The sequence below is a fragment of the Camelina sativa genome, chromosome 11 (genome assembly GCF_000633955.1).
Source record: "Camelina sativa cultivar DH55 chromosome 11, Cs, whole genome shotgun sequence".
Lineage (NCBI taxonomy): Eukaryota > Viridiplantae > Streptophyta > Magnoliopsida > Brassicales > Brassicaceae > Camelina > Camelina sativa.
In genome coordinates, this window is record NC_025695.1 from 15630551 (window position 1) to 15657544 (window position 26994).

Sequence of the window (26994 nt, forward strand, 5' to 3'; positions counted from 1 at the left end):
ACATGTCAAGTGTCATCTTCTTAGCAAAAGCTGAGAAAAACCTTCTCATATTATATAAGAACATAATCTAGAATCCAACTTTGCCCTGAATCCAGTGGCGGAGCCAGAAATAATGGATTATGGAGGTCATATATTGCTAATATGTAAAAATTATGGGGAGTTTTTATTTAAAACTTAAGAGATTATATAAACACAAAAAAAATTTAGTATAAAAAAATAAAAAAGGGAGTCAAAAAGGGTAGTAGAACCTGAGACATGGGTGTCAATTCACTAAAAACAAACCAAATTTACCATTATGTAATATATATAAGCCTAAATTAAAAAAATTTATAAATTTTATGGGTGTCAGTTGACACCCCTCCTCCTTCACCCTCTGCCACTACATGAATTATATAAAAGACTGAACCCCATATTTAGAATTTCAAAATAAATATAATCAGTTTTTTTTTCTAGGATGAAACCACAAAACGATAAATGGTGGCTTTAGATCAGATGGGGTCTACAACTGGTTCTTATTGAAGAAGGAAAAAATGAAATGTTAAGAGAGTTTTTTTATTTGTTTTATGGATCTCTAATTACTTAGATCCAAAATACAAATAAATTTAATTAATTAAGTTTAAACAACAAAAGAGAACAGGTGTTAGATAGATAACATGCCAAGTATCATCTCATCATCTCCCTATCAAAAGCTGCAAAAACCTTCTCATGTTATATAAAATTTTTTAGTTAAGTTTGAATGCTGTTATTATGATTTTGACAGCAATTAACATCCCTTTAAAAGTAACTTAATTTGACCACATGCATTCATTTTAAGAAACGGTATATTCGTATAGAATATATATATGGAACAACAAATTATATTAGAACCCATTTCAACGAGCACAAACAATATATAATGTTAGCTTAAACTCCCATCTACTAGACACCAAAAAAAAAATGGATACTCCAAAGCAATACCTTCCACCACTGTTCATATTGATCATCTTCTTGACTACAACATCATCACATGCCGGCCATGAAAGCAACATTCTGGTTACCAACGATCCACCATCAACAAAATCTGTGTTTCCTACCGGGAAAATAACTGTGGAAATCACAAACGATCTTGGTAATCAGCTAACGTTATTGTATCACTGTAGATCAAAAGACGATGATCTTGGCAACAGGACTTTGCAGCCAGGTGAGTCGTGGTCTTTTAGTTTTAAGCGTCAATTCTTTGGAAGGACACTGTTTTATTGTGATTTTCGATGGCCGAGGTTTCCAAATAAATTGTATTGGTTTGATATATATAAAGACCATCGAGATAGTTCCGGTGATAACTGGTGCGAGAAGTGTGTGTGGAAGATAAGACAAACCGGACCTTGTAGGTTCAACGATGAAACTAAGCACTTTGATATTTGTTATTCTTGGAATTCGTTTTTGTCTTGACAACCATCGATATGCTATTTGTACTAATGGATTGCATTTTATAATAAATAACAGACAGATAAACTTAGTTCTTGCTGATGTGTCTTCTATGACTGACGAGTTTCACTGTTTCAAACATAATATAAAACATAAGATTTCTATTATTCCCAACTTTTAATATGTTGGTAATCAGTATTACCTTCAGCATTCGATGCTACAAAGATAATATACCCAAGCTATTTTACATTAAAGCTGAAACAGAGAGACAATACTAACAATAACAGTTCATAGTTTTGTTTATGCATCCATCCATACATACATATTTATATACACAAGGACATGTAAAATCCAGTTGTGTCCTAATAATTCTACTTGGTTGTGGTATGAACAGCAGCAACAGTAGATACCATTGAGTCCATACCACACACATTGTGAGGTCCTCTGCATATTTTGTAGTAACCATGCTCTCCCCACATCGATCCCCACGAGTTCTTGATAATCCAATAAGGCTTCTCCTTAAGACGGATTGGTGCATAACCCGCCGAACCAAACCCAACCAAGAGCACTCCATGGTCTTGGCTCTTTGAACATACATATGGGCACGAGACTCCTCCTATGTATGTTTGCATCCACATCGCATTGATAGCAACTGTTTTTGAGCAACAAAGATTAAATTAATCTCTAGCTAATTCTTAAATCAGTAACAAGGAAAAAAGAGTTTTCAAACTTACTAGCTAGAGGTCCGTGCTTGACTAGATTAGCAGCGATCTGATCTTCATCAGCAGAGACAACGCTGAAGTTAAACACGCTGGCAGCGATCTTGCTCTTGTCGAACTTGCAGGCGGAATGATCACGTCCTGTATAAGGATATTCTTCTTCCTTCATAAGACCACCAGCTTTGAGAGTGTACTCAAAAGCGTTGTTCATTAGTCCTCCACTACAACCAGAGTCACATGAATTGGCTTGTGCTGGATCACACTGCACGAAGAGCACGATTCATATATACAACCACTTCACCAAAACACATCAAATGGGAAACCAACGATTGATAATGGAAACAAACCTCATGGTCACAATCTATAAGCTGCTGCTCACTGAGGCTAACAAGCTCTTTAGTCGCTAGAAAATGAGCTCCTTCAAGAGCTCCAGTGGCACTAAACGACCAGCATGAACCACACATACCCTACTCACAATTAAAAACACACACAAAGACTCACTTCTTCTTCTCTACAAATCCATGAACGATTACAAGAGCTTAAAACCACACGAATTCGAAAATCTCTATCTACAAACCTGGTTTTTAACAGGAGTGACGGCTCCTTGTTCACGCCAATCGAACTCCGTGGGGAGATCGGTAGTCGGAAGAATCGGCGCCGTCTCAGTGTCAGTAGGAAGACGAAACTTGCGGCGTTTCAGCCCCATCAACTGGCGGCTGAACTCCTTGGGAGTAAGATCTGAGAACTGCGTGACGCCGTGAACAGCAGACGGATCCAGAAGCTGGTTACGTCTAGCTCGCCTTAGGTTAGCCTTGAACACACGGAGGCGATGATCGTGCTCTTCCTGAGTAGCGTAAGTCTTCTGGTACTTGGATTTGAACAGAGAGAAGTGATGCTCTGCGTTGAGGAGTTCATGGTTCTCCTCCGGGACGACTTGCCTGATCGGATTATCGAAACCTTCGCCGGATCCGAGAGAAACTGCTAGTAACGCGGCTGCGATGAGGAAGAATAAGACCACACGATCCATCCCTTACTTCTTCTTGGCTTTTCCGAGAGATAAGGAAGAAGAAGAAAAAACTGTTACGAGCCTTTGTTTAAAAGGAGTGTGAGTAAACACGTGGCGTGTCGTAGTTGGTTGCTTAGTTTGGATATTTCTTGGGGTAAACGATCGACATGACAAGCGACACGTTGCTTGTTGCTTCTTCTTCTTCGTAAGCTATGACGATATTTGTTTTTCTCTCTGTTGTAATTTCAGCTAAAATCTGAGGGTATGATAATAATTTAGCATTATTCATTCTCAAAGGGCTTCTTAATATGAAAGACTGCTACAGCATCGTTGGAAACACATTTTTTTCAGCTAATTACAAGTTCTTGTGGTCATACATGCCAGAGAGCCTGTCCATTAAACAAGACAGCTAGCGTTACAAATACTCGTTGTTACCAAATTCTACAACTACCATCTGAGCATGTATCAGTTTCCCTTTCGTACGTATATAGTGTCTTATTCAGCTTCACGATCAGATCCATTGATAATAGAAGTTATGAACTGCTTGCCTGATTCTGCTAATTCCCCAAGCCATACACGCAGCTGCAAGCTGTTAGCATACGATTTGTAACACTCACAAACTAATTGACATATAAAGAGTTAGCACTTGGCATATCAAAAGGGAGAGGGGGCAGAAAACATAAATCAAAATTGTAACCTTTTATAAAATAAATTGAGGGGTATATTAGTAATTGGATTTGATCTTCCACTTCTCCGCCTCCCTCGCCGTAAAGCGACTCTCTCCAGTCCAGTCCAAATTGGGAGGTGAGCGAAATCTCCGGTTGTTTTTCTTTTTCTTCCAGTCATGGAGTTGAGATCGGATTCACGATCGACTTCGTTTTCTTCTCTCCTATTCGTCGTGCTTCTATCGGTTCTCAGCGGATTCGTTTCCCGTACCGACTCAGCTCAGCAACCTTTCCGCCGCGAGCCGGGTCATCCTCACTGGCATCACAGCGCTTTCCTCGACGTACGAGAGAGTGTTCGATCCGATGTCCGCCGTATGCTTCACTCCCGTGCCGAGGTAATATCTCATCCTTGAATTATGTGAATGAATCATCATCATCACTGAGTCTGGATTTGCTAGAATAAGAAGAAGAAATCGTTGATTAATTTGGCTTTCTAGAGTCACCGAATTGCAATTGAAAGTGTCTAGCTAATGCCTATGATCATATCTTTGTTCGTGAATATGGTTATTAGATTGGCTGATTTTGGGTGACACATTGAGAATTGAAGTTCCACATTATAAAAACTTGTCTTGTTTATGCTCCATTCTACTTTTTGGTTTGGCAGGTACCATTTCAGGTTCCTCTGGAAGTGAATATAGTGCTTGTAGGTTTGAATGGAGATGGAGGATACAGGTACTCCATGGATCATCATAAATTAGAGGAGTTCTTGAGAGCTAGTTTCTCAACTCATAGGCCCTCATGCCAGGAGACGGGAGAGCCACTTGATATTGAGCATCGACTTGTTTACAATATCTTTCCTGTGAGTATCTATCTTAAACCAGTCTTCACGAATTCATATCGCTTCTACCTTCCCTGTTTCAAGATCCGATTATTCTATATGAATAGTAGTTCTTCGTGTTTTTGAATTGTTCAAAAACGAAACTATGCAAGTTCTGTAATCGTGTATTTGCTTTAGCTGAAATGCATTTTGCATCTCGAGCAGATTATTACTGTACATGCACTTGTTTGCGCTTGATATTATGTTTTAGTGACTTCTGAAGCCATTATTTTCATTGTTAACCCATTGACTTATTAAAATATTCGTCATTTTTCTTATGTTAGAGTGGGCAACCCGAATTAATAGCTCTGGAGAAGGCAGTGAAAGAAGCCATGGTGTATGCTGGAACTGCACTAGAGGTTGCTCTGATCTTATCATATCTAATTTTTTCTCATAACCCACCTAATTTAATTACATATCAGATCTGTTGATGAAGTGTAAATTTTATTGCTGTAAAATCTGCATCTTAATGTAAATGTTGCTAAGTTGCATTTTTTTTTGCATTTAGACTGATTTTGGAAGACACTTACCTGCCTATGACGTAGAGGCAACAAAAGTTGAGTCCGCATTTAACCAGCTTTACTCGTATATATTTGATATGGATGTGGGAGCTGGATCAGCAGCAACGGCAGATAAACCTATACCAAGTGCCATATTTGTAGTGAATTTTGATAAGGTATGGCTTCCAGTGCTCTTCTTACTTCTTGTATCTTGCATATGGTATGCAGAATGTCTAAATGCGTTACCTGTGTTGTTTGGAAATTCTTTTTTATGCTTTCTTGGGTTTATAACCCCCATATTTCTCTTTGTTCTTGAAGTAGCTTTTGTCTTCTCATGTTTGGGCAAATGATTATATCCTGCTGTATTTCCTAACTGACCCTTTCTTTTCTTAACTCATTATTCAGGTAAGAATGGATCCTCGAAATACAGAGATCAATCTAGACAGTTTGATGTTTTCAAAGCTACCAGAGCTTAGTGATGCAGACAAACAGAAACAAGAGGCAGATTATATTTATCGATATAGATACAATGGTGGAGGAGCATCCCAAGTTTGGCTTGGATCAGGCAGGTAAACTTATCTTTGTTTTTCTTTCCTCGTTGCAGTAAAATAAGTTTATGTACTAGGATTCACAAAACAGTACGTACCGGGGTTGGTATAGTATAAGGACAAAATTACTCAGTGGTTTTCATTGGTATCTCTTTGTTATCCCTATGAGTGATTGTGCCATAGATTTGATCAACCAAAATTTACCACCCTCTTCTGAAATTATTACATCTGTCTAATCATCAAATTATATCATGGTCCCTTATTCAAGATATTGTTGGCGAACTGTTTCTGTCCTTATCTGCTACAATTTTTCATTGAAGCTCTCAACATGATTTTATCTTCCCTTCTTGATAGATATGTTGTCATCGATTTGTCTGCGGGGCCTTGTACATATGGGAAGATTGAAACTGAAGAGGGAAGTGTTAGTCCTAGAACAGTGCCAAGGATACGAAACATTGTCCTTCCAGGAAACGTTAGCCCTGTTGGTCATCAGTCTACCAATGATATCTTTTCTGGTCAGTTAGCAGCGTTAGTAGCTACTACAATTGAGCACGTCATAGCTCCTGATGTCAGGTAATATGATATGTGAAACTTTACTTTCTTCTAGCAATGAAAATTGTGCTTAGATGATTCATTCTGAGTGCAACCAGGTTTGAGACGGTTGACCTAGCAACTAGAGTGCTGGTACCCATCATTGTGCTCCAAAACCACAATCGATATAATATCATGGAAAGAGGACAAAACTACAGCATAAATATTGAAGAGATAAAATCCGAGGTAAAGACTTCTTGTGTTAAATGAATGATGTTCTAGAAATACTAGAAGTTCTTATATTTTCTTTGTTCTCCGAATGGTGTTTTCGCCCCTACGAGTCATAAGTAAAATTACATGTTTGCCTAGTTTAAGTCTATTAGAAAATTAGCACCCAAAATATTTTCCAAAGTACACTAAAAGATTTGACTCTGTTGGTTTTCACATGCTAACTTTCCTGAGTCTTTACAGGTAAAGAAAATGATTCATCATGGGCAAGAGGTAGTGATCGTTGGAGGGGTTCATCCATTACATCGTCATGAGAAGTTAGCTATTGCCGTCTCAAAAGCCATGCGTGGGCATTCCCTTCAGGAAACTAAAAATGACGGAAGATTTCATGTGCATACCAAAACATACCTAGATGGTGCTATCCTCAAAGAAGTGAGTTTCGGTATTTGGGTAACTGTGGCTTGCGAGTTAGGTTAAGCTGGGAATAAATAGTTCTTAACCTGCTGTTACTGTTCCAACCATTGAAGTCTCTTGTGATTGTTTATTGGGTATTGCAGGAGATGGAAAGGTCTACCGATGTTCTAGCTGCTGGTTTGCTCGACGTGTCTGACCCTGGGCTTTCTAATAAATATTTTCTCCGCCAGGTAATCTCAGAAAATTTCATGCAAATTTGTTTCACAAATATTTTTCATGGCAAAGATTCCATATGTTTTTCTACTCAGAGCTGGGATGATGAATCTGAAGGTTCGGGTGATTCCATAGTAAAACATAGGCCTCTCTGGTCATCTTATAGCTCGAAACTTCAGAAGGGAAAGAAGAAGAAAGCAGTTAAGAAAAAAGGCGATCTTTACCGCACTTATGGAACAAGAGTTATTCCAGTGTGAGTTGATTAATATCAACCACCTGATCAGATTATTCATTACACTGGCCAAGCTATATCCAAAAATTAAGTGTGAATTACTCTTTCAAACTAAAATCTTTGATCAATATAAAGGTTTATCCTCTCATTAGCTGATGTGGATCCAATGCTCATGATGGAAGATGAGAGCCTTGTGTGGGCGAGTAGTGATGTAGTCATTGTGCTTCAGCATCTAAACGAGAACATACCTTTGAGGTGAGCAAAACACAAGAACGATAAAAGTATAAAACAATGATAAACCTGCTACTCTTTTCATCATATTGATATTAATTTCTTGTTTCTGCAGTTATGTTTCTGAAACAGAGAGGCAGCACGCTGTTCCAGCACAGGTACAGCGGCACATACTTGCTGGCATAGCTTCTGCTTTAGGCGGTGTAAGTGCACCGTATGAAAAGACCTCTCACGCGCATGAAAGACCTATCACCAATTGGCTTTGGGCAGCTGGTTGTCACCCGTTTGGACCATTCTCAAACGTCTCCCTGATCAGTCAAATGCTTCAAGATGTTGCACTGGTGAGCCTGAGTTCAATCATAATGATTTCTGAATATATATTTGCATTGAAATCCTTCTGAATCTCGTGAGATATTTGTATGTTAAATCCGCAGAGGAATACTATTTATGCACGGGTTGATTCTGCTCTACGCAAAATCCGTGAAACCTCAGAGGTCAGCCAACTGAAACTTTTATATTCTTTTAGTCTCCTCCGCAGAGAATGCATCAATTGTGGTTGGTGTATTAATGTGCAGGCAGTACAAAACTTTGCATCTGAATACCTCAAGACTCCACTTGGAGAGCCCGTGAAAGATAAAAAGAACAAAACCAAAACGGAGCTATGGGTGGAGAAGTTCTACAAAAAGACAACCACATTGCCGGAGCCTTTCCCACACGAGCTAGTTGAAAGAGTGGAGAAATATCTAGACGTAAGTGAAGAACACTCCACGATTTCAGTTTTCTTACCAGAATGGGATTATATTCTTACACTCTGTTTTTTGTGTCTATTTCTTATAACAACAGACTGTAGAAGAACAACTGGTGGATCTATCTTCTTTGTTATACGACCACAAGCTATACGATGCACATCTGAACAGCTCAGAGATTCTTCAGACCACCATGTTTACACAACAGTAAGTTTTAAAAGTGTTTTCTTTCTCTTCTGTTTACCAAACAAAATGTAACATTACGTGGTTGCAGGTACGTAGAACATGTATTGGAAACAGAAAGGGAGAACATGAGATGCTGTAAGATAGAGTACAAATACACAGTTGGAGTAAAGTCTTATCAAACGTTGGTGTACGGAGGAATACTTGTAGCTGGTTTTCTCGTATATTTTCTTGTTATTTTCTTCTCTTCTCCTCCTTCTCGCTAACTTATTTACTCGGTCTCATAGATTCTGTAAGTGTAACAGTTTCTTGTTGAAGAGATGTATTTTTATAAGATACTAACTTCTTGGTTACTTAATAAATTTTGTTTATTTTATTGACTTGACTAATTCGCATCGCACTAATTCAACTTATGACTCATTGTTAAACTTAAGGCTAGTAACCAGTTCTGAATTCGATACCTGAGGTTGTGCAACACCATCATTCTCCATGTGTGATTCATTTGTCTCCACTTCAAGCTCTGAAATCGATTCTACTTTTTGAACGGATGATTCTGTTGGAACCGGTTCATGAACAGAAAACGATTCGACCTCGGATGAAGAACAATTCTTCACCGGAGCAAAACGAGCCAACACTCTTTGCTTAAAGACACTCCAATCCATAATTTTCTCTTTATTCATCTCTCGCATAAACCATGTCAATGCAACTCCGTCTAAACACAAAAAAACAAGATCAAGCTTCGCATCGTCTGAGAAACGGCCACGATTGAAAAGCCTCTCCACTTTTGGAATCCACAGCGACGGAGCTGTTCCGGTGAACATAGGTACATCCTTACAACCATCATCTTCAGAGATCACAGAGTCCATCATCGCGTTGAAGCTCCGATCACAGTTTCACCGCACCATTGATAGATCCTTGATGATCTGAACTCAACTAAGAACAATGCTTCTATACTCAGCTAGAAATCAAAGGAATGTTACAAAGATCATAAATCAAACACGACGTAGCTTAATCTGAGAATGAGTTGATCAACATTGATCATCTCTCGAGCACATCACTCAAGCACCCAAGCACATCACTTGAGAATTACAAACACAGTTCAACATAATCCTCCCTTGACACTCCTCTCCTTTATTTATACTTCTCAACTGCAAACCCTCTCAGAGAATTAGAGTCTTCTCTTCAACCAGCCAGCTCATTGGCTACGTCAGCACTCTCTTCTGTTGTTGAATCACTAGACCAACCTTATCAGCAGGCAGTACAAAACTTTGCATTTGAATACCTCAAGACTCCACTTGGAGAGCCTGTGAAAAATAAAAATAACAAAACCAAAACGAAGCTATGGGTGGAGAAATTCTACAAAAAGACATCTACATTGTCGGAGCCTTTCCCACACGAGCTAGTTGAAAGAGTGGAGAAATTGTAGATGCAGTTGCTGCAGCAAGATATTGTTTGGAACAAAGGTCTGCTAGGACACAGAATTTTGCATCTGAGGACAGACAAGTGGAGAATAGCAAGGAAGCGCAGCTGATATGGCAAGTCTTATCGCTGGTGGAATGAGAAGATAAAGCAGAATCGAGAGAGAAGATATGTGGAGAATATTATTCTTGGTGGATAAAGAGAGGGAGTTCTTGGCAAACAAGTAACTGCCTTAAATGAAGATTTGAAGATCTTTTTGTTAGGATTTAGTGAGATCGAATATAAAAGATTTTGGGGGATCGGGGTAGGTTTTCTTAACACTAGAAAAACCTTTTGTGCGAGATTGTAACTTCAAGGCTAATCAAAGAAAGCTAAGAAGGTGAGTATTGGGTTATTCTCTTAGATCTATACTGGTGAGAGTTTAGATAGAGAAGAGAAGTGTGCTTAGATTTATTCTTGTAACCATTTGAGAGTTTAATAAGAATAAATAGTAAAGCGTTTTCCAAGCAGAAGATTGTGGTGTTAATCCTCTATACCCTTACAATTGGTATCAGAGCGGACAGCTGATAAAAGTCTTGTTTCCTTTTCAACAGGTGAGATCTTGTGATAAGAGGTATGGAGAAACCACAAGCTTTTGTTGCAATACCGAAAGTTCTGAAACTGGATCCAGAGCACTATGGGCATTGGAAGGTGTCGGTCAAGCAGGCTATTCAAGGTATCGACATGGAGGCCTGGTTTGCTGTTGAAGATGGCTGGACCGAACCAATGGTGAAAAATGACAAGGGTGAATCGATGCTGAAACCTCGGAAGCAGTGGACTGCAGAAGAAAAGACTGAGGCTAAGCACAACTCGCAAGCCATGTCGGTGATTTTCAACTCTCTGCCGCTGGATCAGTTCAATAGTGTCCAGGGTTGTGTGGCTGCGAAAGAAGCTTGGGATATCATCCAAGTTACCTTCGAAGGAACTAGAAATGTAAAAAGGACACGTCTGGACAATTTGGCATCAGAATTCAAGAATCTGTCCATGGAAGAAGGTGAAACCATTGCAAGTTACAACAGTCATCTGAGTGCTATCGCACAAGAAGCTGTTATCATGGGAAAACGCTACAAGGACAAGAAGCTGGTGAAGAAATTTCTTAGGAGTATCCCAGATAAATTTCAACCACACAGATCTATCATTGACGTTTCCTTGAACTCAAATGAGTTGAAGTTCAGTCAAGTTGTTGGTATGATGCAGTCATTTGAGATGCAGCTGAAGAAAAAAGAACAACGCACTGAACGATCATTTGCTCTAAAGGCTGTTGAAACACAGAAGAATACTGAGACCCAAGATACTGCAGATGAAGAAAAAGTTGGGTTACATGTGAGGAAGTTCTTCCAAAAAATGAAGCGTGGTCAGCACAGAGGATCCTCATCTACAATCATAAGTGAGTCGGAAAGGGACTTTAAAAGGGGTGATAGGCAAGAGCGCCAATGTCTGGAGTGTGAAGGATACGGACATCTCAAGGCAGAATGCCCTAACTACAAGCGCAAAGGGTTAATGCAATGCTATGGATGCAAAGGATATGGACACATCAAGGCTGAATGTCCTACCAAAGAGAGTAGATCCAAATCGTTTGTTGTCTGGAGTGATAGTGACTCGGATGATGACGTGCAAGAGGGTGAAGTCCTTAATAACTATGAGGCTCTGCTGGGAGTCATTGAGGAAGGTGAAGTGGTGGAGCAGGAAGTGAAGGAACAACCGGCTGTTGTGTCAGATTCTGAAGTTGAAGATGCGGATCTACCAGCTGAGGAACAGGTTACCCTGTTAATTTCGAGTCTGGTTCAGAAAACTCAGGAGTATGATGTGTTGCTGGCTGAAAATTTAGATCTGGTGGCAAGGTTCAACTCGCTGTCTTCAGATCTTGAGGAAGAAAGAGCCAAGTCTCAGGGACTTGAGAAGCAACTGGAAGAGCAGCTTAAAAACATCATAATGCTGAGCAAAGGAACAAAGGATCTTGATACCATTCTAAGTAGCGGAAGAGTGGGTAATACTAAGTGGGGACTCGGGTATCAAGGGAATGATGCTTCAACATCTACAAAGTTTGTCAAGGGCCTGAATGCAGAAAACAAAGAGGTTGTACCCATCCAATCAAAGACAAAAGCGGCAGTACTGGTCAAAACCAATTCTCACCAAGCAAGAAGTGTGCATTCTCAAAGGATAATTCAGTCTTCTTATAGAGCACCTTTTGGAGTTATGCATGTGACTCAGTCATTTGATACATATGGGTTGGATGTGAATAACTTTTCAGCACATCAGGCATTCAGACCAGCTTACCAAGTTTCACGGAGTCGAAGAAACGAGTGTTGGTACTGTGGAAATCTAACTCATTTTAACGCACAGTGCTATGAGTACAACAATCGCTTGTCAAGGTTTTCCCAGCAAGCAGCTTATCCTAGAGATATGAGACCGATCAACAAGCCATTGTTTCTCAAGAGGAGTGGTATGTACTGTAATATAGCTCAGGCTGAGGGTAAGTTTGGTTCTGAACAAAAGAAGTGGTACTTTGATAGTGGTTGTTACAGACACACGACTGGAGCTCACACTAATCTGTCGGAATTTGAGAATATATCCACTGGTCATGTTACTTTTGGTGATGGAGCAAAAGGGGAAATCAAAGGCAAAGGTGTTACTGGTGGAAGTGCACAACCTAGTCTCAAAGATGTATTTCTAGTTGATGTGTTGAAGGCAAATGTCATCAGTGTCAGTCATTTGTGTGATGAAGGTCTGGATGTTACTTTCACTAAACGGGATTGCAAAGCTGTTGATTAACAAGGATCTGTGAAGCCTTAAGGGAAGCGGTCGAGTAATAACTGTTGTATGTGGAAGTCAACAAATCATTGCTTTCATGCGTCCACAGGGACAGACACTGAGTTGTGGCACCAGAAGTTGGGTCATCTGAACATCCGCACCATGCATAAACTCGCCCATCAAGATATTGTTCAAGGGATACCTAAGCTCCTATCTGATCAACACTTTGTGTGTGGACCATGAAACAAAGGAAAACAGGTAAAAGTGTCACACAAGGCGGTTCATGATGTTCGCACTGGTCGTATTTTGGAATTGGTACACATGGATCTTATGGGTCCAATTCGTGTCAATAGCCTGTCTGGTAAACGATTCATTTTTGTTATGGTCGATGACTTCTCTCACTACATATGGGTGCGTTTTCTCAGGGAAAAGTCGGATACACTTGAATGCTTTCGCATCTTGGCCCTCCAAATCAAAGGTGAGAAGTGGGCTATCAATGCAATACACAGTGATCACGATGGTGAGTTTCAGAACAAGCAGTTTAATCAGTTCTGCACCGCTCAGGGTCTTATGCATCAATTCTCAGCTCCCAGGACGCCGGAACAGAATGGTGTAGTTGAATGGAAGAACAGAACACTTCAGGAGATGGCAAGAGCAATGCTTCATGGGAATCAAATTCCTCAACAGTTCTGGGATGAGGCTGTCAATACTGCATGTTACATTATCAATCGGGTGTATGTTCGACCAGGAACCTCCAAGACACCCTATAAATTGTGGAAGGGTCGCACTCCATCAGTCAGTTATTTCCATGTCTTTGGCTGTGTATGCTACATCTTAAATGACAAAGACCAGCTGGGCAAATTCGATTCCAAGAGCAATGATGGGTTATTTCTGGGTTATTCAGGAAACAATACTGCTTTTCGTGTTTACAACAAGTGTCTGCGTTCTGTTCAGGAAACTGTCAATGTGGTGTTCGATGATATTTTTTTCCAGTGAGTCTCGCTCATTCCAATTCCACACCCAGATGACTCGGTAACTGATGCTCCTGAGCCTTTTAGTGTTCCTGAGTCTCCAGCCTCCACAACACCTCCCTGTGTTCCTTCTAAGGATTGTCCTCTTCCGGATGTCTCTCAGGTGCATTGGAATCACTCCCCTAATGATGTTATTGGGGAGATTCAGGGGGNGGGGGGGGGGGGGCAGAGTTACCAAGGGGAAAGCAGATTGACTTTCTTCATCTAGCTGGGAAGAAACAGCGATCGATCAATTCAGCAGGTGCCTCAAGACTCTGAAGTCGTACAATTTGCTTGTTTTGTTTCCTCGGTTGAGCCGAAAATCACAAAGAAGCTCTGACAGATGAGTTTTGGATAGCTGCTATGCAAGATTAGCTTGAACAGTTTGCTCGCAGCAATGTGTGGGAACTCACAAGCAGACCGGTGGATGTCAATGTGGTGGAAACCAAATGGATCTTTAAGAACAAAAGTGATGAAAATGGATATATTGTGAGAAATAAAGCTCGGCTTGATGCTCAGGGTTACTCATAAGTAAAAGGAGTCGACTTTGATGAAACCTTCACACCAGTGGCAAGGTTGGAATCCATTCGCTGTCTGTTTGGCATGGCATGTGCTTTGAACTTCACATTGCATCAGATGGATGTCATGAGTACCTTTCTTAACAGGTTTCTTTAAGAAGAGGTCTATGTCGAGCAACCCAAAGGGTTTGAGGATCCACAGCATCCGCAACATGTGTACAAACTGAAGAAAGCTTTGTACGGACTCAAACAAGCACCTATAGCCTAGTATGAGAGGTTGACTATGTTTCTTATGGATCAAGGCTATGTTCGCGAAAGTGTGGACAAAAATCTGTTCGTTCTTAGTCTTGACAAGGGCCTGATGTTTGTGCAAATCTATGTCGATGAAATTGTCTTTAGATCAACCTGCCAGCAACTCGTCAATCAGTTTGTCCAGAATATGACTGATGAGTTTGAAATGAGTATGTGTGGTGAACTAACTTATTTCTTGGGCTTGCAGGTACAACAGTCAGCTGATGGCATCTCCATGTCCCAAAGCACATATGCGAGGGGCTTGGTAACAAGATTTGGCCTTACAACCAGTAAGGAGGCCAAGATACTTATGGGGGTGAATGACAAGCTCTCAAAGGATGAAGCAGGAGAAGATGTAGATGAGAAGCTGTATCGAGGGATGATTGGTAGTTTTCTGTATCTGACATCATGTCGTCCGGACATTGGCTTAGCTATTGGTGTATGTGCCAGATATCAAGCCAGACCTAAGAAGTCACATCTCCTGGCTGTGAAGAAGATCATCAAGTACATCAAAGGCACAGTCGAACTTGGTATCTAATATACCAAGGACACAACCACCAGTCTTACAGGCTACTGTGATGTTGACTGGGCTGGTTCCGTGGATGATCGCAGAAGCACAAGCGGTGGATGCTTCTTCATGGGAAACAATCTCATATCCTGGCACAGCAAGAAGCAAAACAGTGTAAACAGCTGAAGCTGAGTACATAGCTCTGGGTAGCTGTTGCACACAGCTGATGTGGATGAAGCAGATGGCTGTCGATTATGGTATTGTTTCTGAATCTATCTTAGTCCATTGTGACAACCAAAGTGCAATAAACATCTCAAAAATCATGTTCAACATTCGCAAACTAAACACATAGATATTAGACATCACTTCATTAGGGAATTGGTTAAGGCGAAACTGATTGAGATTGATCATGTCCGTACTGAATTTCAACTGGCTGATTTGTTTACTAAACCTTTGGACTTTACCAGATTCACTAATCTGCGAAAGTCCATTGGGATCTGTGAAATCTAATTCTTTGTTGAGTTGTGGAAATCCTAGTATATATAAGAGGTTAGTAGTTGTCTTGTACTTAAAGACTGAGTGGAAAATAGCTGCCTGTCATGCCGGTCCATGTCCCTGTAAAACGTTGTCATGTCATTAGGAGGTCAAAGAGCTGAGGAGAGACAAATCCCTATGGTATATTCAGAGGCTTAAGCTGACTTCAGTGATTGTTTAAGCCAAATGATATCACTGCATGTCAAGATCTTCGAAGCACAAAAAGGTGGCAGTCCCAAGCAATGTGAAACATCAAAGCAGTGGAGAAAAAAAAAACAAAAAAAAAAACAAAAGGGGACGAATCTTGCTTCTCGATTCTCCAAAGAATTTCCAGCTGACTATGCATGGTTGGTTTGCATCGAAAGGACTGAAGGCATGACAATGTGAAAGTCTAGCCACCATTGTCGACTGATGATCTTTGACAATCCAAGAGGTTGTGGTAGTATCTGAGGTGTGTGCTGATACAAACGATTGGCATGAGCTCACAAGGAGAGGTTTCCAGGTATGTTCCATATGTTTAAAATTAAAATATCATGGTTGATCTCTCTCTGGGTTCCTCAACAATTCTCTATGAGGTATGAGGTCTCTGAGTGTTAAGCTGCGTAAAACTTCATGACTGTTTTCTTCCTACTCGGAATGGACTTTATTGCACTAAGTTGTTGCTCAAGTGGTTGCAGTAACAAGAGGTTTCAGCTTGGTTTGCATGCTCAATCAATACTTTCAGGTGCTGGTTTGTGCTAGGAAGACTGTATTTACAGTTGTCTAACCTGATTTCAGGGGTGATCCCAGCACTATTATGTATGGCTACATGTAAGTGTTCTGGTTGACTTGACTACTTGTTTTCTACTTGTTTTTGACTCATGTTTGCCAAACAAGCTGGGGGAGATGTGGACTTGGATTGTGAATTGACTGTTTTGCTGTGGGGGAGCAAATAGGCGGTTGCATTTGTCTCTTATTGGACCTTGCTTTGTGTCTTGTGTTTTGTGTGGTTTTTTATTCTCTCATGTTCTCGAGGATTGGGTGCTTCTTTATCAAACATAGTCAAAAAGGGGGAGATTGTAGATGCAGTTGCTGCAGCAGGATGTTGTTTGGAACAAAGGTCTGCTAGGACACAGAACTTTGCATCTGAGGACAGACAAGTGGAGAATAGCAAGGAAGCGCAGCTGACGTGGCAAGTCTGATCGCTGGTGGAATGAGAAGATAATGCAGAATCGAGAGAGAAGATATTTGGAGAATATTATTCTCGGTGGATAAGAAAAGGGAGTTCTTGGCAAACAAATAACTGCCTTAAAATGAAGATTTGAAGATCTTTTTGTTAGGATTTAGTGAGATCGAATATAAAAGATCTTGGGGGATCGGGGTAGGTTTTCTTAACACTGGAAAAACCTTTTGTGTGAGACTGTAACTTCAAGGCTGATCAAAGAAAGCTAAGAAGGTGAGTGTTGGGTTATTCTCTTAGATCTATATTGGTGAGAGTTTTAGATAGAGAAGAGAAGTGTGCTTAGATTTATTCTTGTACCCATTTAAGAGTTTGATAAGAATAAATAGTAAAGTGTTTGCTTGGCGTTTTCCAAGCAGAAGATTGTGGTGTTAATCCTCTATACCCTTACAGAAATATCTAAACGTAAGTGAAGAACACTCCACGATTTCAGTTTTCTTACCATAATGGGATTATATTCTTACTCTCTCTTTTTTGTAGGCCTGGGCATTTTACCCGAATCCGAAACCCGAACCCGAACCCGACCCGAAATAAGCAGTTCGGTTCGGATTCGGGTGGTATTAAATACCAGATCGGATTTAGTTTCTTTGAAATTCGGATACCCGATCGGGTTCGGGTATTACCCGATATCCGAAGTAGATCCGAATCAACCCGAAATAAATACAAAAATGCATCTAAGTGAGTTTGAACCCACTACCTTAGACATTAATTGATGAATCATAAACCATTTTGCTACCTTGATTATTCTGTCATAGTATAAAAACATGAAGTATTTATATATATTCATATATTCTAAAATTGACTTATTTTTTTCTTTTGCAATCAACAAAATCGATAATTGTTTTATTTTTTTTCATACCCAGATCAATTTTACTAGAAACATTACTAGCAAATCTGAACAAAAAAAAAAGAGTGATTCTTTGATGGGTTTGAAGAGTGAATGAGGTTGGAAGATAAATATGAATCATAACATATAATTTGCTATAGATATTGTTAGATTTGGTAGAACATGTAAAAGATTTGATGCTTGAAGTGGTGGCAATGGATAAACAAAATTAGGGTTTTTGGCTGAAGAAAAGAGAGATGAAGAAAAAAGAGACAAGAAGAGGGCTTAAATTAAAGGAGACAAAATTAGAGCATGTAAATTAAAGGTTTTTTTTTTTTTTTTTTCACGACAGAAGAAAATAGATTTTTTTGTTTTTTTTTTTAACTGAATTCGGGTATACCCAAAATTACCCGAACCCGAAGTCAAATTACCTGAATCCGAACGTATACTCGAATGCCCAGGATTAGTTTTTTGTGTCTGTTTCTTATAACAACAGACTGTAGAAGAACAACTGGTGGATCTATCTTTTTTGTTATACGACCACAAGCTATACGATGCACATCTCAACAGCTCAGAGATTCTTCAGACCACCATGTTTACACAACAGTAAGTTTTAAAACCTTTTGTTTTCTTTCCTTCTGTTTACTAAAAAAAATGTAACATTACAGAATAAACGTGGTTGCAGGTACGTAGAACAGGTATTGGAAACAAAAGGGGAGAACATGTATTGGAAACAGAAAGGGAGAACATGAGATGCTGTAAGATAGAGTACAAATACACAGTTGGAGTAAAGTCTTATCAAACATTAGTGTACGGAGGAATACTCGTAGCTAGTTTTCTAGTATATTTTCTTATCATTTTCTTCTCTTCCCCTCCTTCTCGCCAACTTATTTACTCGGTCTCATAGATTATGTAAGTGTAACAGTTTCTTGTTGAAGAGATGTATTTTTATAAGATACTAACTTCTTGGCTACTTAATAATTTTTGTTTATTTTATTGACTTGACTAATTCGCATCGCACTAATTCAACTTATGAGATAATTTCTCTAAAAGGTATATTAGTTTTATATTTAGTTTTATGTTAGCATTGGGAATATTTACTTCCATTAGTAAATATATTTTCTTAAATAAGTATTTGTTAATAAGTCTGTACTAATGTGCAAATATATTTTCTTAAATAATCTACGGATTCAATTCAAGTATCAATGTTAGGTTTGAGCAAAAACTAGAAATCCAAACCTCAACCGGAAAATTTAATCATGATTCAAACACATTACATTAGTGATAAATATTTGAATGGGGCTAGTGTCTTGGTGGTTAGGGTTTGGTTCGGATAATATTCGAAAACCTGTTGACATGTGTAATTTCTATTAATTTTCTTATTTTTTTCCCTTCCCATCATTTGAAAGTTAAAACAAAAATCAAACTATATTAAGCTAAATAATTAAATTTTATAAAAATACAACAAATTAGTATCTTGGATTCATATCTTCCTACATTATTTCTTTGTTTTCTTTTTCATCATCTCAAGTGAAAACAAAAATCAAAATTCTATTATGCTAAATAATTAAATTGTCACCTAAATTTTTTATTATAAGAAATATGAAAGGGATTGTTTAAATGAGGGGCATGTTTACAACAAAATTATTTATTGCATCATTATAAGCTTCATTGATCAAGACCAAATTATATGAATAATGTAATTTTGTAACTCCAATAAGCCAAGATGAAGATTTGTGAATAAAATTTTTCCAAAGATCATTTGTATTCTACAAGCATCTTCTCAATTATCCAAAAAAATAATGTCTTGTTCTGATCCAAAATCATGGATTTGATTTGGTAACTAAATATTTTAACATTTTAATTCTCTTAGGTGTGTGTTAAATTTTAAAACATTACATTAACAAAGGAACAAATTTTCAGTTACCTCTTGTTTCTCTAATAAAAAACTTCAAACCTCATCCCAAAATTTGAATTTAAACTGAAAATTTAATCAGTTTATCTATTTTAATGTAATTTTCACTATTTATAGTATTATGCATAAAATTTTTATACTAAAATTCAATTAGTTTATACATTTATTATAGTGATGTTAGGATTTCTGACTATGTAAATATTTGTGCAATTTTTTAGCAAATTTTGTGCATTTGTTATGAAGAAATAAAACATTTTTGTGGTTGTTTGTCTTCATCTCATAGTCCAAATATAGACCATCAAATCAATAGAGTGGTTATAGCTATTGCAAATGGGTAAAATATCTCACTCCAAAACATAATAAATAGAGTGGAAGATGTTGTGTTGAAGAAGTCTTTGTTCATGCATGAAACTTTCTTACTGCTCTTGCAGCTATCTATGTGGAAATATGCTAAACGGATCAATTCCAAGTTGGATGCCAAAGGAGAAGGATGGAGATATAATGGGAGTTTCTTCCTTTGACTTCCACAAGATCTAACCACCAAAAATTGTGTGGACCAACACATATATGTAAGAAGATATGCATGTTTCTGATATATTGGTTTATTTCTTATAGAAAGGTTGATGATATATATATGTTTTATTCTTACAGCTTGAGTGTTTTCTATATGAAAAGCTTCCAATGTCCTTGAGGTAAAGCATGTAGCAATATATATATAAACGCAACAGATCCACGACTCTTTGCGCATGCATGTCTCTCACCCATCTCCCTCACATACTTTGCAATGTGTCTCTAGAGCGGGGATTACATGTTCATTTTGCTGAGATTATCTTCAGTAGTACCAAGAATTATAAAAGCTTGGAGAGACGACTTTTTGACATATATTAGCCATAGGATAAAAAACCGAACCGAAATAACCGAACCGAACCGAACCGAAATTTTGAGTGTTCGGTTTGGGTTTGGTTATTAGGGCAGAACCGATCGGCAGCTTCTAAAATTAAAATCGGTTCTCGGTTATTTCGGTTCGGTTCAGTTGAACCAAACGGTTAACCGAACTAAATCTAAAGTCTAAACCTTAATACATTGATGATTGACGAGTGACTTCACTTCTTCGTCTTTTTTTTTGTTTTTTCACGAACTAGACATATATTCGATAGAGAGAAAAAACAACAATTCTGGTGAGATTCTCTAAACTCTTTATTATATAAGAAAAGAGTTTCACGAACAACTCTTCACTTCTCACGAACAATGGCTCCGGCTCAACGGTGACGAGGGCACAGTCTTCTGCTCCTTATTATTCTTCTTTTACTCTCTTATTATTTTTATTATTCATACTCTTTTCTCTCATCCAATCTTATCCCATCATCTCCATCTTCTGCTTCCTCTCCGTATTATTCTTATTATTCTTCTTCTCTGATCTTCTTCTTTTCTTCTCATATGTCCTTCTCCAATTATTTTCCTTCTTCTCCCATCACCGTTCACAGAACAAACTATCTCTTGTGGCTTGCGGCTAGCGGCTAGGGCAACACAAGGAGTGCATTGATGTGGACCGGGCTTTTATTTTATTTTTGTTTTATTACAGATCTTTATTTTCTATGTTAAGTAACGGGCTTTTATTTTAGTTTGGCCCATTTATTTTTGACTTAACAATGAAAATTGGTTTTTTCGGTTTTTATACCCAAAAACCGAATAACCCGAGAACCGAACCGACCCGAACCGTTTTTAATTTCGGTTCAATTCGGTATACATTTTTATAATTGAAAAAACCAAAAAATCGAAATAACTGAACCGAACCAACCGAATAAACCGAACTCTCAGGGCTAATTTATACATTCAAGTAATGAGAATACATGTTTCACTTTTTGTGAAGAAGACAATCTCTAGTATGAATTTGATAAGAAATAAGAAGTTATCTCTTTATTATCGGAATGAATTGATACACTGTTTGATATGAATATCTCTAGAATAACTTCTCTCTAGACCATCACTCTTCTCCCTCAACAATCATATGTTGTTGTTACACTCTCAATTGTATTGCAATACAATGCATAAAGAAGAGTTGTTTACAATAGTTTATATACAATTGACTCCTATTTGTTCGCACTTTTCATTTGATTCTTCCACACATCCTCCTCCACTTCTTTCTTTCTTCCTTGTATACACAAAGTGAAGCAGTGCTTTACTTAAGCTTGGTCCGAGATAATTTGAAACAATATTTCCAAAAAACACTTAAGAAGGTACTGCCTATGCCAGATACAATGGAAGCTGGAACTCCATGAAGCTTTATTCTAGAAGCTTGTGTATCTTTCTTGATCTTCATCTACATAACTCCATAGAGTAAGATTGATAGTCCAAAATTGTGACTTAGACAAATGTGACTCGTTAAGCTCTTCATCAATTATTGTTCTGTCCTGAGAAAATGGATCACATTTAGGAATATATAATATATACCAAACGTGGTCCAAGAATGAACTTCCAAGTTAAGGAAACACATATAACACCAGAGCAGTACAGATGAACGTCCAAGAATTTTGAACAAAACTAAAACAGTCAAATGCTCTTTGTTCTCCCCAAAGTCAATCTTATATACAAAGAAGATCAAATGGGTATTGTGTATAAAAAAATTTCAAAACAAATGTCAGTGATTGAAATAACCCGATCCGTTTTTTTTTTAATTCCCTAACATCTATTGATCTCATACTCACTAGCAACCTAACCCCAATCAAACAAGAGTGGATGACATAAATCACTACCATTAATCCAATAACCAATAATAAATAAACGATTAAACAATATCATCTATCCAGCAATACCAATAACATAAACAAAGTCATATAACAGCAAACCAGCAACCTAACAACCGTTCTACACCATATTGTTCCATTCTAGCAACCTAACAACAACATAGAACAAACAATCGAGCCTCTAGAACATTCTCCTCTTCATTGCCTTGATTCTACGATCACACTTTGCCTTTACCTGCACCACAAAAGAGAGGCGTAAGTATTACCAGAAATACTTAGTGAGGCGATCCTCCCATCTACTGGGCTATACACACAAGCGAAAAGATAAACACATACAACACACAAATAAGCAAGCAAACCAAACAACTCTGAATACATGTGTCGACACTGCGCCCTTGCGTCAACCGACACACTCCTTGCATCGACCGATGCAACCTCTCCGCGTTGATCGATGCACTCCTCGCATCGACCGATGCAACGTCCCTTGCATCGACCGATGCAACCGTCAAATCCCTAGTTGCGTTAACCGATGCACCTCTTGCATCAACCGATGCAATGCTCATCATCTTCATCGAATCCTTAGATGCGTCGACTGATGCATACCTTACATCAATTGATGCAACGCCCATCGTCTCCATCTAATCCCTAGCTGCATCGACCAATACACATCTTGTATCGATCTATGCAGTTGCGCGGATCATCGCCGAAACAAATTCTCTTGGATTCTCTTGGCTCCAAACGTCGCCACAACGTCGGTGATGCCAAATCTGCCTCCCACAAGCACGAATATCACTACAAACACTCACAAAAGCAATCAAACACACCAAATCACACAAATTACACATCTAATGGCTTAGATAAGTCACGGTCACGCACTCACCTTTGCAAAACAGAGAAAAACGGACTACACACAACCAAAGACAGCCCACAACACGCTTCTAACATGTTCACAGCCTCATATCTCCAACCACAAGAACAGATCTCTCAAGCCTAATGAAGATGGTGATTCACCTATTGATAAAATTCAAGACATCGACGGTAGTGTGGATGTTACAAACGTTTATGTTCACACTGGTCATAGTGTCAAAACTAGCCTTGATTTGAGGTTGTCTCCTTGGAACGGCGTTTGGTGGTCCAAAAATTACCTGATCAAGCTGAGATTTTGTGGGGAGCTTCACGGTACTATAACCTAAATATTCAACGGTGGGATCGGGGTTTTAACGGTTAGTTATGGTTTTAACCGTGTGTTTATGAGGCTCATTGGTATAGAATAAATGGTGACATTATAATGTTTGGTTGGCAAACTGAGGATGGATGGAGCTGCAACTTGTATGAGTGTTCTCTAATATTGGTTCTGACATGGGAAAGGAGAATTGATTTCCATCATTTAAGTGGCAAAGGTAATCGCAGAAACACAATGATTATTTTCTAAGCATGTTTTTCATGAATTGCTTGTATAGGTTTGGAAACTATGTGATTGGTTATGTCTATTGTTTGATATTGCATGATATGATTATAATGTATGATGACATGGTATGATGATATGATGCATGATATAATGAGTTGATGTGTAACATGATGATTGTGGAATGATGATATGAAATGAGATTATGTGATGGGGGCATGAACATGAGATTTTTTTCGTGACTCGTGATGGGCAAACCTGAGATTGGTTTTGTACCTGGTAATTGGACGAACATGAGATTTGTTTCGTACCTGGCGATTGGACGAACATGAGATTTGTTTCGTGCCATGCTAAGCTGATGAGATTTCGGTTTAGCGTAGTTTATGAATGTGTGTATTGATGAATGTGTTGGTGTTTAAATATGGTTTAAGAAATATTATGAATACGCTAGGTTGAGTATTATGTGAAACCGTTATGTTTGTTGGATATATGTCAAGAATGTGGAGTCTGATTCTATGCTACGCATTTATTGTTGAATGTGATTAGAATGTCGTCATTGTGTTCACCCTTTTATCTTTTTCCTCAGGTTAAAGGCTTTGTGAGTTGTTGAACAAGTTTTATGATTGAAGAGTTTTATTTTTAAGAAAGAAGCATTTTGGCAGGACCATTTGAATAACACATTGTCTTGGCTGATAAGGCGGGACGGGTGTTACACAATATATTGTACTTTTGAAAAGCAACGATTCTTAGAAGGATGACAAAGTAGTCTGGGGACAAATTTTGTAAGTTTGATTTAGATAAATGATTTGAATTTAAGATGTATTGTAATTGGACAGTGTTTGGTGAAAGGAAAAAGTCTTCATGCATACAGAGAGATACAGAGCAACATTGTTCTAAGAAGAAAATTATCAAAAAAAAGTCACAAACAGAAGTTTATAAAGATACATGAAGGAATTCATAAACAGAAATAGATAGAGGGTTCACGACAGATAGGTTTATTGATCAGATTCTCAAAACCACGACCAAGCTGGCGAGACTTTTTATTAGCTTTGGCCAAACACTCTCAGCCAATTCCTTCTTGATTATTCATTGCAGTCTTGCCACAACTCCTAGTGTAATGAATTGTCCACAAGCTCATAATGGCCTTTCACAAAATCATCATTTGCAAATTCCCACTTGTGTTCAGAATCCTCAACCTTCTTGATGCACTGGGAATAGGATACAAAGATATAACTGTTAGACCTTGCTATAATGCACAAAGAAAGAAAAAAATAATTTACCAGAAATTCTTCAAACTTAACTTTATAATGGACCTTGGCTGCGTCTATACCTCGATGCATGGTATCTTTGAGGAGATTTCAATTAATTTAGAATTTAAGAGATACTGGAAAATATTTTTCTAATTAAATATTTTATTCAATTATTTCAAAACACAATCGTATTCTTTCTTAATTTAAACTAGACGAGAAGTAAAGTAAGTGGTTCGGTTTGGGTTCGGATTTTGTATAAAACATGATCGGGTTCAGTACCTCTGAGGTTCGGATACCCGATCGGGTTCGGGTAATATCTGAACCCGAAATAAAACCCGAACTAATCCGAATTAAATGTAAAAATGCATCTAGGAAGAATTGAACCCAGTACCTTAGACATTTAAAAGTGCATATTAAACCATTTTGCCATCTTAGTTTCTTTTTCCTAATGTGAATAAATATTTCTATATATACATGTGTTCTGAAATTTTTAAAATGATTAAAAAAAAATTATTCATGATTTTTTTGAATTCGGGTATACCCGAATAACCCAAACCCGAACGGATAATACCCAAACCCGACCCGAAAGTACAAAAAATTCGAATGGGTTCTATATGCCTAAACCCAAAAACCCGAAAAACCCGAAAGTCCAAACCCGATCGGGTTCGGGAACCCGAATGCCCAGGGCTAATTAAAACTAAATTTTAACCCGCGGTACACCGCGTACATATAGTTTTATTATTATTTATATTTTATATTCTATTCGTTTGTTAAATATTGGATGTTTTATAAATAGAGAAATAACCTATTTTCTGCCGTTTGTGCGACTAAATGTTTATATTAATTTTTAACCTATAAAATACTATATGACCATTTTTTTATTATATTTAGTTTGTTTTGTTTAGTGTTTGAGATTCTATTTCGATTTTTAATTATTATAACAAAAAATAAGGGATCTGAATACATAATAAGTCATTTATATGACGTGATTAAGTCACATTTTTCCTAATGAATTAATTATTTTACACAATCTTAGGTAAAACAAATTGATTTTATATGTCAGATATTATAATATTTATAGTGTTGGCAAATAAAAAAATGAGGATTTAACCCGTGTTAGCACATATTTTAAAATATTTTATTAATTCCAACATGTCCTTTTTATAACCACATTATATAGTATTTTTACTTTTTTAATTTTACATATTCATAATATTTTAAATTTTATTAAATTTATATATATATATATATATATATATATATATATGAATTATAATATTTAAATAATTATGAATCGAAGTTCTTCTTTTTTACGTTAAGAATCAAAACTCACAGGTTTGGAAAATAAAATGGAAAATATATCATAGTTTATGACTTTATGTCTCTATATAATATTGATTGCTGTTTTTTATTTTTGGTTGGAATGAAATGTAAAATATTTAGAAAACAAAATCTGAAATGATGTTATTTTTGGAAAGTTTTTAGGGATTAAATTTGTAAATAAGTTTTTAAATACATATAACTTCAAGGGTAAAACACAAAATGTACTTTATAGATGTTAATATAGATTTAGGAAACAAAATCTATCGTGATACTATTTTTAGAAATTTTTGAGGGGTTAATGTTGTAAATAAAAATTTTAATAAATAAAACTAAAAGGGTATAACACAAAATTTGTACTTCAAAAATATTAATATAGGTTTTCTTTTCTTTGCTTAAGTAAGACACTTGTGGTTATGTTTTTAAAGTAACTTTACTACTGGAAAAATTTGAGCATTCTTAGAGTGTCCACATCAGCAATTCTAAAACACTCTTTTTTATGCCACATCAGCAGCATAAATCAATCTAATTTTTGGTTTGGATTGTTATCCTTCGTCGTCATTGTCTTGACTATCGACCATCATCTCCACCTTTGAAACTCGAACGATTCATCTTCCTCCAAAAAGAAGAAAAAAACGCTACCGTTATCAAATCTCACCGCCTCTCCACTTCGTTATCTTCACCCTCCCATCAATTTACATCGAACAATATTAATCGCCACTACCTTCATCATAACCTTTCAAAAAAA

At 37.6% G+C, this 26994-nt stretch overlaps 4 protein-coding genes across 4 annotated transcripts; 3 read left to right on the forward strand and 1 right to left on the reverse strand.

Moving 5' to 3' along the window:
• On the forward strand, positions 937 to 1428 carry LOC104728008. Its single transcript, XM_010447053.1, has one exon. The coding sequence runs from the start codon at positions 937 to 939 to the stop codon at positions 1426 to 1428; it is 492 nt and encodes a 163-aa protein (XP_010445355.1).
• LOC104723504 (probable cysteine protease RD19C) lies at positions 1546 to 3192 on the reverse strand. The gene is made up of 4 exons (XM_010441890.2): positions 2701 to 3192; positions 2471 to 2590; positions 2139 to 2385; positions 1546 to 2056 (listed from the first exon to the last, which is right to left on the reverse strand). The coding sequence occupies exons 1-4, from the start codon at positions 3148 to 3150 to the stop codon at positions 1776 to 1778; spliced, it is 1098 nt and encodes a 365-aa protein (XP_010440192.1). The 5' UTR covers positions 3151 to 3192; the 3' UTR covers positions 1546 to 1775.
• Positions 3974 to 8873, forward strand: LOC104732004. The gene is made up of 16 exons (XM_010441891.2): positions 3974 to 4189; positions 4459 to 4653; positions 4956 to 5030; positions 5180 to 5347; positions 5577 to 5740; positions 6074 to 6292; positions 6370 to 6496; positions 6722 to 6910; positions 7036 to 7122; positions 7201 to 7358; positions 7473 to 7592; positions 7684 to 7909; positions 8003 to 8062; positions 8144 to 8317; positions 8412 to 8521; positions 8589 to 8873. The coding sequence occupies exons 1-16, from the start codon at positions 3974 to 3976 to the stop codon at positions 8761 to 8763; spliced, it is 2463 nt and encodes an 820-aa protein (XP_010440193.1). The 3' UTR covers positions 8764 to 8873.
• LOC109127281 (uncharacterized mitochondrial protein AtMg00810-like) lies at positions 14518 to 15211 on the forward strand. The gene is made up of 2 exons (XM_019231865.1): positions 14518 to 15055; positions 15138 to 15211. The coding sequence occupies exons 1-2, from the start codon at positions 14518 to 14520 to the stop codon at positions 15209 to 15211; spliced, it is 612 nt and encodes a 203-aa protein (XP_019087410.1).

Bases quoted from the DNA above. Each gene is read 5' to 3' on its own strand.
- LOC104732004 (XM_010441891.2), top strand. From the start codon at position 3,974: ATGGAGTTGAGATCGGATTCACGATCGACTTCGTTTTCTTCTCTCCTA. The intron at 6,497-6,721 runs GTAAAGACTTCT...GAGTCTTTACAG, and splicing joins TTGAAGAGATAAAATCCGAG to GTAAAGAAAATGATTCATCA. The intron at 7,910-8,002 runs GTGAGCCTGAGT...TTAAATCCGCAG, and splicing joins TGCTTCAAGATGTTGCACTG to AGGAATACTATTTATGCACG.
- LOC109127281 (XM_019231865.1), top strand. From the start codon at position 14,518: ATGTTTCTTATGGATCAAGGCTATGTTCGCGAAAGTGTGGACAAAAAT. The intron at 15,056-15,137 runs GTATCTAATATA...GGATGATCGCAG, and splicing joins CAAAGGCACAGTCGAACTTG to AAGCACAAGCGGTGGATGCT.
- LOC104723504 (XM_010441890.2), bottom strand. From the start codon at position 3,150: ATGGATCGTGTGGTCTTATTCTTCCTCATCGCAGCCGCGTTACTAGCA. The intron at 2,591-2,700 runs GTTTGTAGATAG...AATTGTGAGTAG, and splicing joins TCACTCCTGTTAAAAACCAG to GGTATGTGTGGTTCATGCTG. The intron at 2,386-2,470 runs GTTTGTTTCCAT...CTCTTCGTGCAG, and splicing joins TTATAGATTGTGACCATGAG to TGTGATCCAGCACAAGCCAA.
- LOC104728008 (XM_010447053.1), top strand. From the start codon at position 937: ATGGATACTCCAAAGCAATACCTTCCACCACTGTTCATATTGATCATC.